This window comes from Rana temporaria, chromosome 6, assembly GCF_905171775.1.
Source record: "Rana temporaria chromosome 6, aRanTem1.1, whole genome shotgun sequence".
Lineage (NCBI taxonomy): Eukaryota > Metazoa > Chordata > Amphibia > Anura > Ranidae > Rana > Rana temporaria.
Window position 1 is genome coordinate 211,938,594 of NC_053494.1, and position 16,490 is coordinate 211,955,083.

Sequence of the window (16,490 nt, forward strand, 5' to 3'; positions counted from 1 at the left end):
GACAGGAGGGTCAGATGCTGGGGTGAGGGGTTAGGAAAGTTTGGGTGCGTAAAGAGGTCAGGAGAGTTTGAGGGGTCAGGAGGTGAGGGGTCATGAGGGTTGGGGGGGATCAGGGTATGGGGTAAGGTGTCAAGAGGGTTGGAAAGGGGGATCAGGGTGAGGGTAGGGGGGGTTTGGAGGATCAGGGTATGGGGTCAGGAGGGTTGGGGGGGATAAGGGGGAAGGGGTGAGGTGTCAGGAGGGTTGGGGGGGGGGGGTCAGGGTGAGGGGTCAGGGGGGTTCAGAGGATCAGGGTATGGGGTGAGGGGTCAGGAGGGTTGGGGGGGATCAGGGTTTGGGGGTGAGGGGTCAGGAGGGTTGGGGGGGGTTAAGGGTTTGGGGGTGAGGGGTCAGGAGGGTTGGGGAGGGATCAGGGTATGGGGTAAGGTGTCAAGAGGGTTGGAGGGGGGGATCAGGGTGAGGGGTCCGGGGGGTTTGGAGGATCAGGGTATGGGGTCAGGAGGGTTGGGGGGGATAAGGGTATGAGGTGAGGTGTCAGGAGGGTTGGGGGGGATCAGGGTGAGGGGTCAGGGGGGTTCGGAGGATCAGGGTATGGGGTGAGGGGTCAGGAGGTTTGGGGGGGATCAGGGTTTGGGGGTGAGGGGTCAGGAGGGTTGGGGGGGTTAAGGGTTTTGGGGTGAGGGGTCAGGAGGGTTGGGGGGGATCAGGGTATGGGGGTGAAGGGTCAGGAGGGTTGGGGGGATCAGGGTATGGGGTGAGGGGTCAGGAGGGTTGGGGGGGGATCAGGTTATGGGGTGAGGAGGGTTGGGGGGATCAGGTTATGGGGTGAGGGGTCAGGAGGATCAGGGCATGGGGTGAGGGGTTGGGGACATAAGGGCATGGGGTTGAGGGGGGGATCAGGGCATGGGGTGAGGGGTCAGGAGGGTTGGGGGGGGGATTAGGGGGGTTGGGGGGATCAGGGTATGGGGTCAGGAGGATTGGGGGGGATCAGGGTATGGGGTGAAGGGTCAGGAGGGTTGGGGGGGTCAGTGTATGGGGTGAGGGGTCAGGAGGGTTGCGGGAATCAGGGTATGGGGTGAGGGGTCAGGAGGGTTGGGGGGGGTCAGTGTATGGGGTGAGGGGTCAGGAGGGTTGCGGGAATCAGGGTATGGAGTGAGGGGTCAGGAGGGTTGGGGGGGATCAGGGTATAGAGTGAGAGGTCAGAAGGGTTGGGGAGATCAAGGCATGGGGTATGGGGTCAGGGGGGGGGGGTCAGGGTATGGAGTGAGGGGTCAGAAGTAGGACCAAAACAACTAATCGATTAATCGACATCTAATCGATTATGAAATTAATCGATTACAATTTTCATAATCGATTAATCGGCCAGTAACATGAATGAACCCCTTACAGTAGCGATTATTTGCTCTTTTTGTACTTATTTTCGTTTTTTTTAACCCCCATTATGTTACTAAACATCTCAAGCATCTTTTGGTTCAATATACTTCAATGGAGAAGCTGCAGAAAAGCATGTCATGTGTTTTTGTGGCAGTTTTTGTTTTGTAATCTGCCCAACAACAAATTGGCTCAAAAAAAATTAAAAATGCAATCAGGGTATGGGGTGAGGGGTCAGGAGGGTTGGAGGGATCAGGGTATGGGGTGAGGAGGGTTGAAGGGGATCAGGGTATGGGGTCAGGAGGGTTGAAGGGGATCAGGGTATGGGGTGAGGGGTCAGGAGGGATCATGGTATGGGGTGAAGGGTCAGGAGGGTTGGGGGGGATCAGGGTATGGGGTGAAGGGTCAGGAGGGTTGGGGGGGTCAGAAGTTTTAAAGGAGTTGGGGACTTGAGGGTGTCAGGTGTGGATTGTTGAAGGTTTGGGTGGGTCAGGGGCTGGGGGAAGGAGGGGGGTCATTACTAGACACACACATCACAGAAAACACAATCTACAGCCCAGAGCCAGGGGAGGACAGCACACGGTGCACACAGGAACTCCACTCTCTCCATACCTTGGCTGCTCGCGCCATCTCTACCTCTTCAGCTCTTCAGGTGCAACACAAAAATCCTTCCCCCCACTACACACTAATCTCTCCACAGGGTTCCGTGTAAGAGGAAGAGACAGCAGCGGCCTCTAGTGGGCAGTCTGTGGAACTGCACATAAAAAGACAGCTGCAGGTTGGAAGGAATGAAGGATAGATGGATGGATGGCAGAGCATCAAAAAGCCTCAAAGCATAAAGGCTAGTATATAAATAAAATTTATGTATATAAAAAAAAAATTATACTGCTGATATTTGGGGTCTGTGATATTTTCAGAGACAAATCTCCCTGAAATCTTTTTTTTTTTAATATATATATATATTTTTATTGTTTTCAAGAGAGGAAATCAGTACAAAACATATATGTATATATATATATATATATATATATATATATATATATACATCAGTGGCGTCACTAGGGTTGGTGTCACCTGGTGCGGTAAAATATGGTGTCACCCCCCCCCCCCCCCAATAACATTTTTCAAATATTTTTTACCCTACTGTTTGCTCTCTGTTCTCCTTTCTTCCCCTTTTCTCTCTCTCCCTATCCATCTTTCTTGTTCGTTCTATCCCTTCTTCTTTCTCTCCATTTTTCTTTGTCCCCTCCCCCACCTCTCTTTCTCCAGAACCGGAATTCACATCTCAGGAGCCTATAGGCCAGGGGCGTACCTAGAGCATTTGGCACCCGGGGCGGATCCAATATCTGGCACCCTTCCACGTTAAAATGTAAAAACACCCCACTCTTCCCCCTGCATACCTCTGCATCCTTCAATATCTTTTTGTTACTACTGTGTACGCCTCTCCACAACTGCACCTCTGGACCCCTTTACATTACACAGCACCCTGCACCTCTGGACCCCTTTACATTGCACCTCTGGACCCCTTTACATTGCACAGCACCCTGCATCAATGGACCCCTTTACATTACACAGCCCCCTGCATCACTGGACCCCTTTAAAATTACACAGTACCCTGCATCACTGCACCCCTTTACATTACACAGCACCCTGCATCAAAGGACCCCTTTACATCTCATAGCCCCCTGCACCTCTGGACCCCTTTACATTACACAGCACCCTGCACCTCTGGACCCCTTTACATTGCACCTCTGGACCCCTTTACATTGCACAGCACCCTGCATCAATGGACCCCTTTACATTACACAGCCCCCTGCATCACTGGACCCCTTTAAAATTACACAGCACCCTGCATCAAAGGACCCCTTTACATCTCATAGCCCCCTGCACCTCTGGACCCTTTTACATTACACAGCCCCCTGCACCTCTGGACCCCTTTACATTACACAGCACCCTGCATCACTGGACCCCTTTACATTACACAGCACCCTGCACCTCTGGACCCCTTTACATTACACAGCACCCTGCACCTCTGGACCTCTTTACATTACACAGCCCCCTGCATCACTGGACCCCTTTAAAATTACACAGTACCCTGCATCACTGGACCCCTTTAAAATTACACAGCACCCTGCATCACTGGACCCCTTTACATCTCACAGCCCCCTTCACCTCTGGACCCTTTTACATTACACAGCACCCTGCACCTCTGGACCCCTTTACATTACACAGCACCCTGCACCTCTTTACATTACACAGCCCCTGCACCACTGGACCCCTTTACATCACATAGCCCCCTGCACCTCTGGACCCCTTTACATTACACAGCACCCTGCACCTCTGGACCCCTTTACATTACACAGCACCCTGCATCACTGGACCACTTTACATTACACAGCCCCCTGCATCACTGGACTCCTTTACATTACACAGCCCCCTGCATCACTGGACCCCTTTAAAATTACACAGCACCCTGCACCTCTGGACCCCTTTACATTACACAGCACCCTGCACCTCTGGACCCCTTTACATTACACAGCACCCTGCATCACTGGACCACTTTACATTACACAGCCCCCTGCATCACTGGACTCCTTTACATTACACAGCCCCCTGCATCACTGGACCCCTTTAAAATTACACAGTACCCTGCATCACTGGACCCCTTTAAAATTACACAGCACCCTGTATCACTGGACCCCTTTACATCTCATAGCCCCCTGCACCTCTGGACCCTTTTACATTACACAGCCCCCTGCACCTCTTTACATCACATAGTCCCCTGCACCTCTGGACCCCTTTACATTACACAGCACCCTGCATCACTGGACCCCTTTACATTACACAGCACCCTGCATCTCTGGACCCCTTTACATTACACAGCACCCTGCACCTCTGGACCTCTTTACATTACACAGCCCCCTGCATCACTGGACCCCTTTCAAATTACACAGTACCCTGCATCACTGGACCCCTTTAAAATTACACAGCACCCTGCATCACTGGACCCCTTTACATCTCACAGCCCCCTTCACCTCTGGACCCTTTTACATTACACAGAACCCTGCACCTCTGGACCCCTTTACATTACACAGCACCCTGCACCTCTTTACATTACACAGCCCCTGCACCACTGGACCCCTTTACATTACACAGCACCCTGCACCTCTGGACCCCTTTACATCACATAGCCCCCTGCACCTCTGGACCCCTTTACATTACACAGCACCCTGCACCTCTGGACATCTTTACATTACACAGCACCCTGCATCACTGGACCACTTTACATTACACAGCCCCCTGCATCACTGGACTCCTTTACATTACACAGCCCCCTGCATCACTGGACCCCTTTAAAATTACACAGTACCCTGCATCACTGGACCCCTTTAAAATTACACAGCACCCTGTATCACTGGACCCCTTTACATCTCATAGCCCCTGCACCTCTGGACCCTTTTACATTACACAGCCCCCTGCACCACTGGACCCCTTTACATCACATAGCCCCCTGCACCTCTGGACCCCTTTACATTACACAGCACCCTGCATCACTGGACCCCTTTACATTACACAGCACCCTGCACCTCTGGACCCCTTTACATTACACAGCACCCTGCATCACTGCACCCCTTTTGCATTACACAGCACCCTGCACCTCTGGACCCCTGCATGTTACACAGACCCCCCTTCAGTGCAGACACCCCCTCAGTGCAGACACCCCCCCTCGGTGCAACCCCCCTCAGTGCAAACCCCCTCGGTGCAAACCCCCTAGTGCAAACACCCCCCCCTTAGTACATCCCCCCCACCCCTTCAGTGAAATCCCCCCAGGTGCAAACACCCCCCCTCCCCATTCAGTACCTCAGATCTTTGCATGCAGCGCCACGGCACATGGACAGAAGGTCCCCTCGACCCCTCCCCCTCTGTACACACAAACAGAGAGGAGAGGGCTGTGCCTGTGTGCCGACTGCCGATCACCGCTAACAGCCTGTGGCTGTGAGAGGAGGGGATGGATAGTGCTGCGGTGTCACCCCGCAACCCCCCTCCTCTTGTACCGCGGCGCTCATCGCTGCAGTCACGGGGGGAGCCAGCAGCCCCCCCCCCCCCCCCCACATGTCAGCTAAAAAAAATATTTTTTTTTTTTTTTTTTTTTTTTTTTTAAATCGGGATGGTGTCGCCCCTCTAGTGGGTGTCACCCGGGGCGGCTCGTACCCCCCGCACCCCCCTAGCAACGCCTCTGAGCGGAATAGCAGGCGCAAGTGCCTGTAGGCGGATCAGAAAAAACAACGACTGGAATCCTCATCTGTTCACATAAAACAAACACCCTAAAAATCACAGTTATTCAGAAATGTAACAGAACCACTCCGACAAGAATTGTTAAAAAGTAGTCAAATTTTATTACAATATCCAGTAAAAAAAAATCCCACAGATGGGAACTATATTGCAAATGTAGAAAACACTACACAGAAAAAGGCATTGCCACTCTTGGTGGTAGATGAGTGGGTGTAGCTGAGCCTAATGCCCGCATACACACGGTCTGACTTTTGACCGGACAAAACTTAGTCAGAATTTCCGACGGAAAAATAGAGAACCTGCTCTCTATCCAAGTCTGTCGGAAATTCCGATGGGGCATACACACGGCCAGAATATCCGATGAAAAGCTCCCATCTGACTTTTTCCATCGGAAATTACGACCCTGTGTACGCGGCATAAGAGGCATTGCCACCCTTGGTGGTACAAAAAAGCGGTTACTGCCCCCACCTGTAACTGGTCACTGCAGCAAGGAGCATTGGAAAGGCAAACACATAAAAATAACAAAGACATTTTCACGGTCAACTTACTGGCCAGCCTGCGACCAACCGAACTGACCTGTCGAGCAGTATGTGTCAAAGACAGGGGTTTAGTTGCACACATGTACAAGTACATGCATGCGTAAGCCACAGAGCCACGGCAAGGCACCCCATGTTCTGTGGGTGTGTGTGTTGTGTTGTGAGGCAGTTGATCCAGAGGAAGGCGAAAAACCCCAGCAAAGCATAATCCAATGTGCTCCAGCTGGGGAAAAAATTCCTTCCTGATCCCCCGAGAGGCAATCAAATATTTCCTGGATCGGCCTTGTGTGTGGGGTAGGGGGCATTACCAGTACGCTGGGCGTGGGGGAGTGAGGGCAGATGAAACTTGGGGGGAAGTTCCACTGGCCACACAAACCCCTTACCCAGGGTGGTAGCTTCCCTTCTTGGTGGTAGATAAGTGCATGTAGGTGGGGGCAGGGGGTATTACCAGTACTCTGGGCGTGGGGGAGTGAGGGCAGCAGAAACTTGGGGGGAAGTTCCACTGGCCACACTCACCCCCTACCCAGGGTGGTAGCGTCCCCTCTTGGTGGTAGATAAGTGCATGTAGGTGGGGGCAGGGGGTATTACCAGTACTCTGGGCGTGGGGGAGTGAGGGCAGATGAAACTTGGGGGGAAGTTCCACTGGCCACACTCACCCCCTACTCAGGGTAGTAGCGTCCCCTCTTGGTGGTAGATGAGTGCATGTAGGTGGGGGCAGGGGGTATTACCAGTGAGTGAGTGAGAAACTTGTATAGCGCTACACATGCGAACTGAATAGCCTCAGGGCGCTTGGTATCCGTTTCCTACTATATTTTGCCTTCAGAATAGATGGGTTTTGAGTTTTTTTTTGAAGGCTGGTGATTCACCGCCATTCGGATGCTGGTCGGTAAAGCGTTCCAGAGTCTAAGTCCTTGGACAGCAAATCTTCGTTCTCCTTTGGACTTGTATCTGGCCTTGGGTATCTGGAGTAGATTTTGGTTGGTAGAACGGAGAACGCGATTGGGGTTGTGACATTTAAATTTTTCACATAGATATTGGGGCGCAATTCCTTGTACACATTTGTGCGTCAGGCAGAGCGTCTTAAACGTAATTCTGTCTTTTACGGGCAACCAATGAAGGGATCTAAGGGAGGGGGAAATTGATTCCCAGGGTTTTTTTCCCTGTTACAAGTCGCTGGGCGTGGGGGGAGTGAGGGCAGATGAAACTTGGTGGGAAGTTCCATTGGCCACACAAACCCCTTACCCAGGGTGGTAGCTTCCCTTCTTGGTGGTAGATGAGTGCATGTAGGTGGGGGCAGGGGGTATTACCAGTACGCTGGGCGTGGGGGAGCGAGGGCAGATGAAACTTGGGGGGAAGTTCCACTGGCCACACTCACCCCCTACCCAGGGTGGTAGCTTCCCTTCTTGGTGGTAGATGAATGCATGTAGGTGGGGCAGGGGGTATTACCAGTACGCTGGGCGTGGGGGAGTGAGGGCAGATGAAACTTGGGGGGAAGTTCCACTGGCCACACAAACCCCTTACCCAGGGTGGTAGCTTCCCTTCTTGGTGGTAGATGAGTGCATGTAGGTGGGGGCAGGTGGTATTACCAGTACGCTGGGCGTGGGGGAGCGAGGGCAGATGAAACTTGGGGGGAAGTTCCACTGGCCACACTCACCCCCTACCCGGATGGTAGCGTCCCCTCTTAGTGGTAGATGAGTGCATGTAGGTGGGGGCAGGGGGTATTACCAGTGAGTGAGAAACTTGTATAGCGCTACACATGCAAACTGAATCGCCTCAGGGCGCTTGGTATCCGTTTCCTACTATATTTTGCCTTCAGAATAGATGGGTTTTGAGTTTTTTTCTGAAGGCCTGGTGATTCACCGCCATTCGGATGCTGGTTGGTAAAGCGTTCCAGAGTCTAAGTCCTTGGACTGCAAATCTTCGTTCTCCTTTGGACTTGTATCTGGCCTTGGGTATCTGGAGTAGATTTTGGTTGGTAGAACGGAGAACGCGATTGGGGTTGTGATATTTTGATGTTTCACATAGATATTGGGGCGCACTTCCTTGTACACATTTGTGCGTCAGGCAGAGCGTCTTAAACGTAATTTTGTATTTTACGGGAAACCAATGAAGGGATCTAAGGGAGGGGGAAATTGATTCCCAGGGTTTTTTTCCCTGTTACAAGTCACTGGGCGTGGGGGAGTGAGGGCAGATGAAACTTGGGGGGAAGTTCCACTGGCCACACAAACCCCTTACCCAGGGTGGTAGCTTCCCTTCTTGGTGGTAAATGAGTGCATGTAGGTGGGGGAAGGAGGTATTACCAGTGAGTGAGAAACTTGTATAGCGCTACACGTGCGAACTGAATCGCCTCAGGGCGCTTGGTATCCGTTTCCTACTATATTTTGCCTTCAGAATAGATGGGTTTTGAGTTTTTTCCTGAAGGCCTGGTGATTCACTTCCATTCGGATGCTGGTTGGTAAATGTTCCAGAGTCGAGGTCCTTGGACTGCAAATCTTCGTTCTCCTTTGGACTTGTATCTGGCCTTGGGTATCTGGAGTAGATTTTGGTCGGTAGAACGGAGAACGCGATTGGGGTTGTGACATTTTGATGTTTCACATATATATTGGGGCGCACTTCCTTGTACACATTTTTGCGTCAGGCAGAGCGTCTTAAACGTAATTCTGTCTTTTACGGGCAACCAATGAAGAGATCTAAGGGAGGGGGAAATGGATTCCCAGGGTTTTTTTTCCCTGTTACAAGTCGCTGGGCGCGGGGGAGTGAGGGCAGATGAAACTTGGGGGGAAGTTCCACTGGCCACACTCACCCCCTACCCAGGGTGGTAGCTTCCCTTCTTGGTGGTAGATGAGTGCATGTAGGTGGGGGCAGGGGGTATTACCAGTACGCTGGGCGTGGGGGAGTGAGGGCAGATGAAACTTGGGGGGAAGTTCCACTGGCCACACTCACCCCCTACCCAGGGTGGTAGCTTCCCCTCTTAGTGGGTTTTGAGTTTTTTGCTGAAGGCCTGGTGATTCACTTCCATTCGGATGCTGGTTGGTAAAGCGTTCCAGAGTCTAAATCCTTGGACTGCAAATCTTCGTTCTCCTTTGGACTTGTATCGGGCCTTGGGGATCTGGAGTAGATTTTGGTCGGTAGAACCGAGAACGCGATTGGGGTTGTGACATTTTGATGTTTCACATAGATATTGGGGCGCACTTCCTTGTACACATTTGTGCGTCAGGCAGAGTGTCTTAAACGTAATTCTGTCTTTTACGGGCAACCAATGAAGGGATCTAAGGGAGGGGGAAATTGATTCCCAGGGTTTTTTTCCCTGTTACAAGTCACTGGGCGTGGGGGAGTGAGGGCAGATGAAACTTGGGGGGAAGTTCCACTGGCCACACTCACCCCCTACCCAGGGTGGTAGCTTCCCTTCTTGGTGGTAGATGAGTGCATGTAGGTGGGGGTAGGGGGTATTACCAGTACGCTGGGCGTGGGGGAGTGAGGGCAGATGAAACTTGGGGGGAAGTTCCACTGGCCACACTCACCCCCTACCCAGGGTGGTAGCTTCTCTTCTTGGTGAGGGATGAGTGCATGTAGGTGGGGGCAGGGGGTATTACCAGTATGCTGGGCGTGGGGGAATGAGGGCAGATGAAACTTGGGGGGGAAGTTCCACTGGCCACACTCACCCCCTACCCAGGGTGGTAGCTTTCCTTCTTGGTGGTAGATGAGTGCATGTAGGTGGGGGCAGGGGGTATTACCAGTACGCTGGGCGTAGGGGAGCGAGGGCAGATGAAACTTGGGGGGAAGTTCCACTGGCCACACTCACCCCCTACCCAGGGTGGTAGCTTCCCCTCTTGGTGGGTTTTGAGTTTTTTTCTGAAGGCTGGTGATTCACTACTATTCAGATGCTGGTTGGTAGAGCGTTCCAGAGTCGAGGTCCTTGGACTGAAAATCTTCCTTCTCCTTTGGACTTGTATCGGGCTTTGGGTATCTGGAGTAGATTTTGGTTGGTAGATCGGAGAACGCGATTGGAGTTGTGACATTTTGATGTTTCACATAGATATTGGGGCGCACTTCCTTGTACACATTTGTGCATCAGGCAGAGTGTCTTAAACGTAATTCTGTCTTTTTTTTACGGGCAACCAATGAAGGGATCTAAGGGAGGGGGAAATTGATTCCCAGGTTTTTTTTTCCCTGTTACAAGTCGCTGGGCGTGGGGGAGTGAGGGCAGATGAAACTTGGGGGGAAGATCCACTGGCCACACTCACCCCCTACCCAGGGTGGTAGCTTCCCTTCTTGGTGAGGGATGAGTGCATGTAGGTGGGGGCAGGGGGTATTACCAGTATGCTGGGCGTGGGGGAATGAGGGCAGATGAAACTTGGGGGGGAAGTTCCACTGGCCACACTCACCCCCTACCCAGGGTGGTAGCTTCCCTTCTTGGTGGTAGATGAGTGCATGTGGGTGGGGGCAGGGGGTATTACCAGTATGCTGGGCGTGGGGGAGTGAGGGCAGATGAAACTTGGGGGGAAGATCCACTGGCCACACTCACCCCCTACCCAGGGTGGTAGCTTCCCTTCTTGGTGGTAGATGAGTGCATGTAGGTGGGGGCAGGGGGTATTACCAGTACGCTGGGCGTAGGGGAGCGAGGGCAGATGAAACTTGGGGGGAAGTTCCACTGGCCACACTCACCCCCTACCCAGGGTGGTAGCTTCCCCTCTTGGTGGGTTTTGAGTTTTTTTCTGAAGGCTGGTGATTCACTTCTATTCAGATGCGGGTTGGTAAATGTTCCAGAGTCGAGGTCCTTGGACTGCAAATCTTCGTTCTCCTTTGGACTTGTATCGGGCCTTGGGTATCTGGAGTAGATTTAGGTTGGTAGAACGCGATTGGGGTTGTGACATTTTGATGTTTCACATAGATATTGGGGCGCACTTCCTTGTACACATTTGTGCGTCAGGCAGAGCGTCTTAAACGTAATTCTGTCTTTTACGGGAAACCAATGAAGGGATCTAAGGGAGGGGGAAATTGATTCCCAGGGTTTTTTTCCTGTTACAAGTCGCTGGGCGTGGGGGGAGTGAGGGCAGCAGAAACTTGGGGGGAAGTTCCACTGGCCACACTCACCCCCTACCCAGGGTGGTAGCGTCCCCTCTTGGTGGTAGATGAGCCGGTGTATTGGGTTGTGAGGCAGTTGATCCAGAGGAAGGCGAAAACCCCCAGCAGAGTATGAGATCCAATGTGCTGCAGCTGTCGGAAGAAAATTCCTTCCTGACCCCTCGAGAGGCAATCGAATATTTCCTGGATCGGCCCTGTGTGTGGGGGGGAGGGCGCTGGCGGGAGACAAAAAAATCTCCTGTCAGCAGCATCTTTGGAGCGGTGAGAGGAGCGGCGTGTATACCGCTCCTTCCCATTTAAAACAATGGGAACCGCGGCAATACCGCCCGCAATGCGCCTCTGCAGAGGCGCATTGCGGGCGGTATTAACTCTTTATCGTCCACTAGCGGGGGTTAATACCGCCCACTAGCGGCCGATTCCCGCGGCAATCCCGGCGGTATAGCGCCGCTATTTTTAGCGGCGGTATACCGCCACCGCGGCTACAGGTCCAATGTGAAAGGGGCCGATCCCGGGCCCCTTACCACGTGATCAGCTGTCAGCCAATGACAGCTGATCACGTGATGTAAACAAAAGCTCGGTAATTGTTTTTTTTTTTCCTCCTCACGCTGACACCAGCTTATGTGTAAGGGACATCAGTCCAGAAGAGGAAGAGGCAATTCTGCCTCATCTGTGCAATCAGTACCCCCTGCCAGTGCCCACAGTGCCCACCAGTGCCACCTATTAATGCCCACAAGTGCCACCTATCAATGCCCACAAGTGGTACCAATCTTTTCCTCATCAGTGCCACCTAGCAGTGCTGCCTATTAGTGTAACTTACCAGTGCCGATCAGTGCCCATCACTGCCACCTATCAGTGCCCATCACTGCCACCTATCAATGCCACCTATTAGTGCCACTTTTCAGTGCCCACCAGTGCCATCTATCGATGCCCTTCAGTGTCACCTCTCAGTGCCACCAGTGCCGCCTATCAGTGCCCACAAGTGCCACCTATCAATGCCCACCAGTGGTACCAATCTTTTCCTCATCAGTGCCACCTAGCAGTGCTGCCTATCAGTGTAACTTACCAGTGCCGATCAGTGCCCATCACTGGCACCTATCAGTGCCCATCACTGCCACCTATCAATGCCACCTATTAGTGCCACTTTTCAGTGCCCACCAGTGCCATCTACCGATGCCCTTCAGTGCCACCTCTCAGTGTCACCTCTCAGTGCCCACCAGTGCCGCCTATCAGTGCCACCTTATCAGTGCACATCAATGCAGTCCATCGGTGCCCATCAGTGCAGCCCATTGGTGCCCATCAGTGCAGCCTCATCAGCGTACATCAATGAAGGAGGAAAATTACATGTTTGCAAAATTTTATAACAAAATCTAAATAAAAGATATTTTTTTTAAAAAAAATCTGTATTTTTTTTTTTTTAACAAAAAATAAAAACTGCAGAGGTGATCAAATGCCACCAAAATAAATCTCTATTTGTGGGAACAAAATGATAAAAATGTCATTTGGGTACAGTGTTGTATGACCGCGCAATTGTCATTCAAAGTGCATCGGCGCTGAAAATCGGTCTGGGCAGGAGGGGGGTTTAAGTGCCCGGTAAGCAAGCGGTTAAAGTGTTACTAAACCCTAGGAGCTTGCACTCACTATATCTGATCTCCCACAGCACACAGAACATGGAAATGCAATTCTTTTACTCAATATAGTAAATAAATATAAATATCTTTTCTCATCAGCAGTCTATAGAGAGAGACTCCCTGGAAGTGAAGGGCAGACAATAACTTTATTAGGACGGTCAGTGACATTGCGTCTCACTCCTCCCCCCTCCATGCCCCGGCCTGTAGGGTCGGCGGCGGATCGTTGTCTGCTCTTCCATCATCATGTTTTGTGGGGAGTTTTTTTCACGCAAGCAGCTGTGCGATTGTCCGCAGTCCACATTGGCGGGTGATCAGATCATCGGGACCTTTTTCTGAATATAGAATTCCTCTTCTGGCTGCCGGCACAGAGGGAGGACTATTCACAGCACAATAGCGCCTTCACCCCGAGAAGACCGTCCTGTACAGGGAGAGCATTGTGTGGCCGGCCTGCTGTGTGTCTCTACAGAGGACAGGAAAGACCCCCGGGCATTTCCACACCAGACGAGGATCACCCATTTCATAGTCTGCCCCCCCCCCCATAGAGATTGTATGTGATACACTACGAGGCCAAAGAACCATCACACCTGAAAGAGCTCATGTCCCATTGCAAAACCAGGACCAGAAAAGCCCAAATTAAAGAGGAACTGCAGTCCGCTCACATAGGGGCAGATCCTCAAAGAAATTACGCCGGCGTATCTCTTGATACGCCGCGTAATTTCAAATTTGGTATCCACAAAACAAGATACGACGGCATCTCGGCTAGATCCGACAGGCGTACGTCTTAGTACGCCGTCGGATCTAAGCTGCAATTTTTTGGCGGCCGCTAGGTGGCGTTCCCGTCGAAATACGCGTCGAGTATGCAAATTAGCTATTTACGGCGATCCACGAACGAACGTACGTCCGGCCGGCGCATTTTTTTACGTCGTTTGCGTTCGGCTTTTTCCGGCGTATAGTTAAAGCTGCTGTTCTGAGGCGTACTCAATGTTAAGTATGGCCGTCGTTCCCGCGTACAATTTAGAATTTTTGACGTCGTTTTTGTAAGTCGTTCGCGAATAGGAATTTGCGTAGAATGACGTCACCGGCGTAAGCATTGGCTGGTTCCGGTTTAATTTGGAGCATGCGCACTGGGATAACCCCACGGACGGCGCATGCGCAGTTAAAAAAAAACGTTGTTTACGTCGGGTCACGACGTATTTACATAAAACACGCCCCCATCACATCCATTTGAATTCCGCGCCCTTACGCCGCCAGAGATACACTACGCCGCCGTAATTTACGGCACAAATTCTTTGTGGATTAAAAAAAAAAAAAGATAAGTTACGGCGGCGTAGTGTATCTTAGGTACGCTGCGCCCAAGGTACGTGGATCTGCCCCATAATCTGTAATAAAAAAACATCTTTGCCATTCTGAAGCTTCCCTCCAACCACTTTGCATATTATTTTATATACACTGTCATTCTGTACTTGCCAAATATGCTGCAGAAATCTCCCTCCAATGAGTCTGGCTGCGGACATTGTAACTGTGGGCAGCTGAAGCCGCTGCCTGTTCACTTCCTGGATTTACACAGAGGCACGCCTCCAGCTCTGCAGCTCTCATCGGCCCTCTTATGACTCCCCCCCACCCCTCCCTTCCTTGCAAACTCTCAGAAGATTGAGACAAGGCAAGACAAGAAACAGGAAGTGAGCTGTGTAAGGGATTTACTGGCAGAAAAAAAATGTTTTACTATTCAAAGTTAAAACGAGAACAAGGGCAGAAGATTTAATAGATGGAAAGATGAAAAATGCTGAAGGTCCACTTTAAGTGAAAACATAAAAAAAATAAAAAAGACTGCAAGGAGACTCGTTATGTACGCACACAGGGCAGCCATCACAAATTTTGGGGCCCCCTACACAGATTTAGGCAGGGCCCCCCTGGAGCAGAGGAAAAAAAAAAAACAAGTGTAATCTCTTCTCTCCTGAAGCGAGATAATAGCGGGGGGGGGGGGCATCGGGCCCCTTACAACTGTAATGCAAAAAAAATAAAAAATGCCCCTTACAGGTGTAATGCCTGTACCCCCCTGATGGCAGCCCTGAGTACCCCTTCTCTTGTCCTGTATGCCGGGTGTAATTCTCGGTATCTGTTCTTATTCTGTATGTATGGACCAGGGATGGACTGACCATTCGGGCACTGCCCGAGGGCCCCATGCCACTAGGGGGCCCCATCAGGGTTGCCAGCCTCAGTAAAACCAGGGACAGTGTAAAAATCTGTGTTTTTTAAAAAAATCCCAAGATTACAGCTGCCCCGCCTCTCCAGTACCTTTTCAGTGTGTGTGTGTATTCTGTGTGTCTGTGTGTGTATATATATACTGTGTGTGTGTATATACTTTGTGGCCCCATAATCTATCGCCTGGGGGCAGGGATGGACTGGCCATTGGGACTACAGGGAGTTTCCCGGTGGGCCGATGGCTCAGTGGGCCGGCTTCAGTGACAGCAGACCGCCGCCCCCCTCCACTCCTTTGTCTCTCCCTTCCCGCAGCGCTCACCTCCTCTCCCTCCCCACAGCGCTCAACTGGGGGGAGCAGAGAAGCAGGGGGAGGATTAGGGGGGACAACAGAGGAGCATGGGGGGAGGGGACAGACAGCTGACTCAACAGCTATGGCCTGGGAGTTTCTCACTTCTGCCTAATCTTGTCCCATGGGGGGCACCAAACTGATTCTTTGCCCCGGGTGAAATAATGTCTAGCTTCCCCACTGGTACTGCCTATAAGAGTACCAGTCCCAGCCGTTCTACTCTAATAAAGTAGAACGGCTAGTGGCTAGTGAAGGGGAGAGGGGGCTTGGGTGGCCGGGGGTGCGGGAGTTGTCCGGCCACCATGGGAGAGACCTGTCAAAGTGGGCCAGTCTGGATGAAGTCCAGGGCCAAATTTTTGTCCCAGTCCAGCCCTGTCTGGGGGTCCCATAATCTCCTATTGCCCTGGTATGAACTCCGCACAGTACCACTTCTCTTGTCCTGTATGCTGAGGGTAATTCTTAGACATGTGCGCTGCCAAAAAATTTGTTAATTTTCGTTTTCATTTCATTCGTTTTGTTAGCTTTTTTCGGAAAATTTGAAAATTCGAAAATGCGAAAATTCTCCAATTCTGAATTTTCGAATTTCCGATTTTCCAAATTTCTGAATTTCCGAAATTTCAAATTTCCGAAATCTAAAATTTTTACATTTCCGAATCTCTGATATTCCGAAATTCAGATTTTCCAAAATTGTCGGGTGTAATTCTCATCTGTTATATTATGTCGTTACCATCCTAGAAATGATACTTTGTATCTCTTCTTATTCCTGATGCACAACGCACGGCTTCCTACGTTCTATGCATTGCTTTCAGAAATCGCCTTTGAAGCCCCTCCCCTTTAACAATTCAGCCGCCATATCTACCTCTCTCTTGCCTTGTCGCCCCTCATGTTGTCATCTCTGGACCAATCACCATAAAAATAAAATCCCTAAGGCCCCTTTCACACTGGGGTGTTTTTCGAGCATTTTTCGAGCGTTATTACAGCGTTATTATAGCGTTATTACAGCGTTATTACAGCGTTATTCGATCGAGC

General features: G+C 51.2%; 1 protein-coding gene across 1 annotated transcript in view; it reads right to left on the reverse strand.

Moving 5' to 3' along the window:
- The window catches only part of XRCC5 (X-ray repair cross complementing 5), a 109,194-nt gene extending 107,105 nt beyond the window's left edge, over positions 1-2,089 (reverse strand). Inside the window, exon 1 of the mRNA XM_040358218.1 lies at positions 1,984-2,089. Within this exon, the coding sequence (XP_040214152.1) occupies positions 1,984-2,001 (18 nt within the window). The 5' untranslated portion in view covers positions 2,002-2,089. The remainder of the gene's footprint in view (positions 1-1,983) is intronic.
- Positions 2,090-16,490: the final 14,401 nt, after the last annotated feature.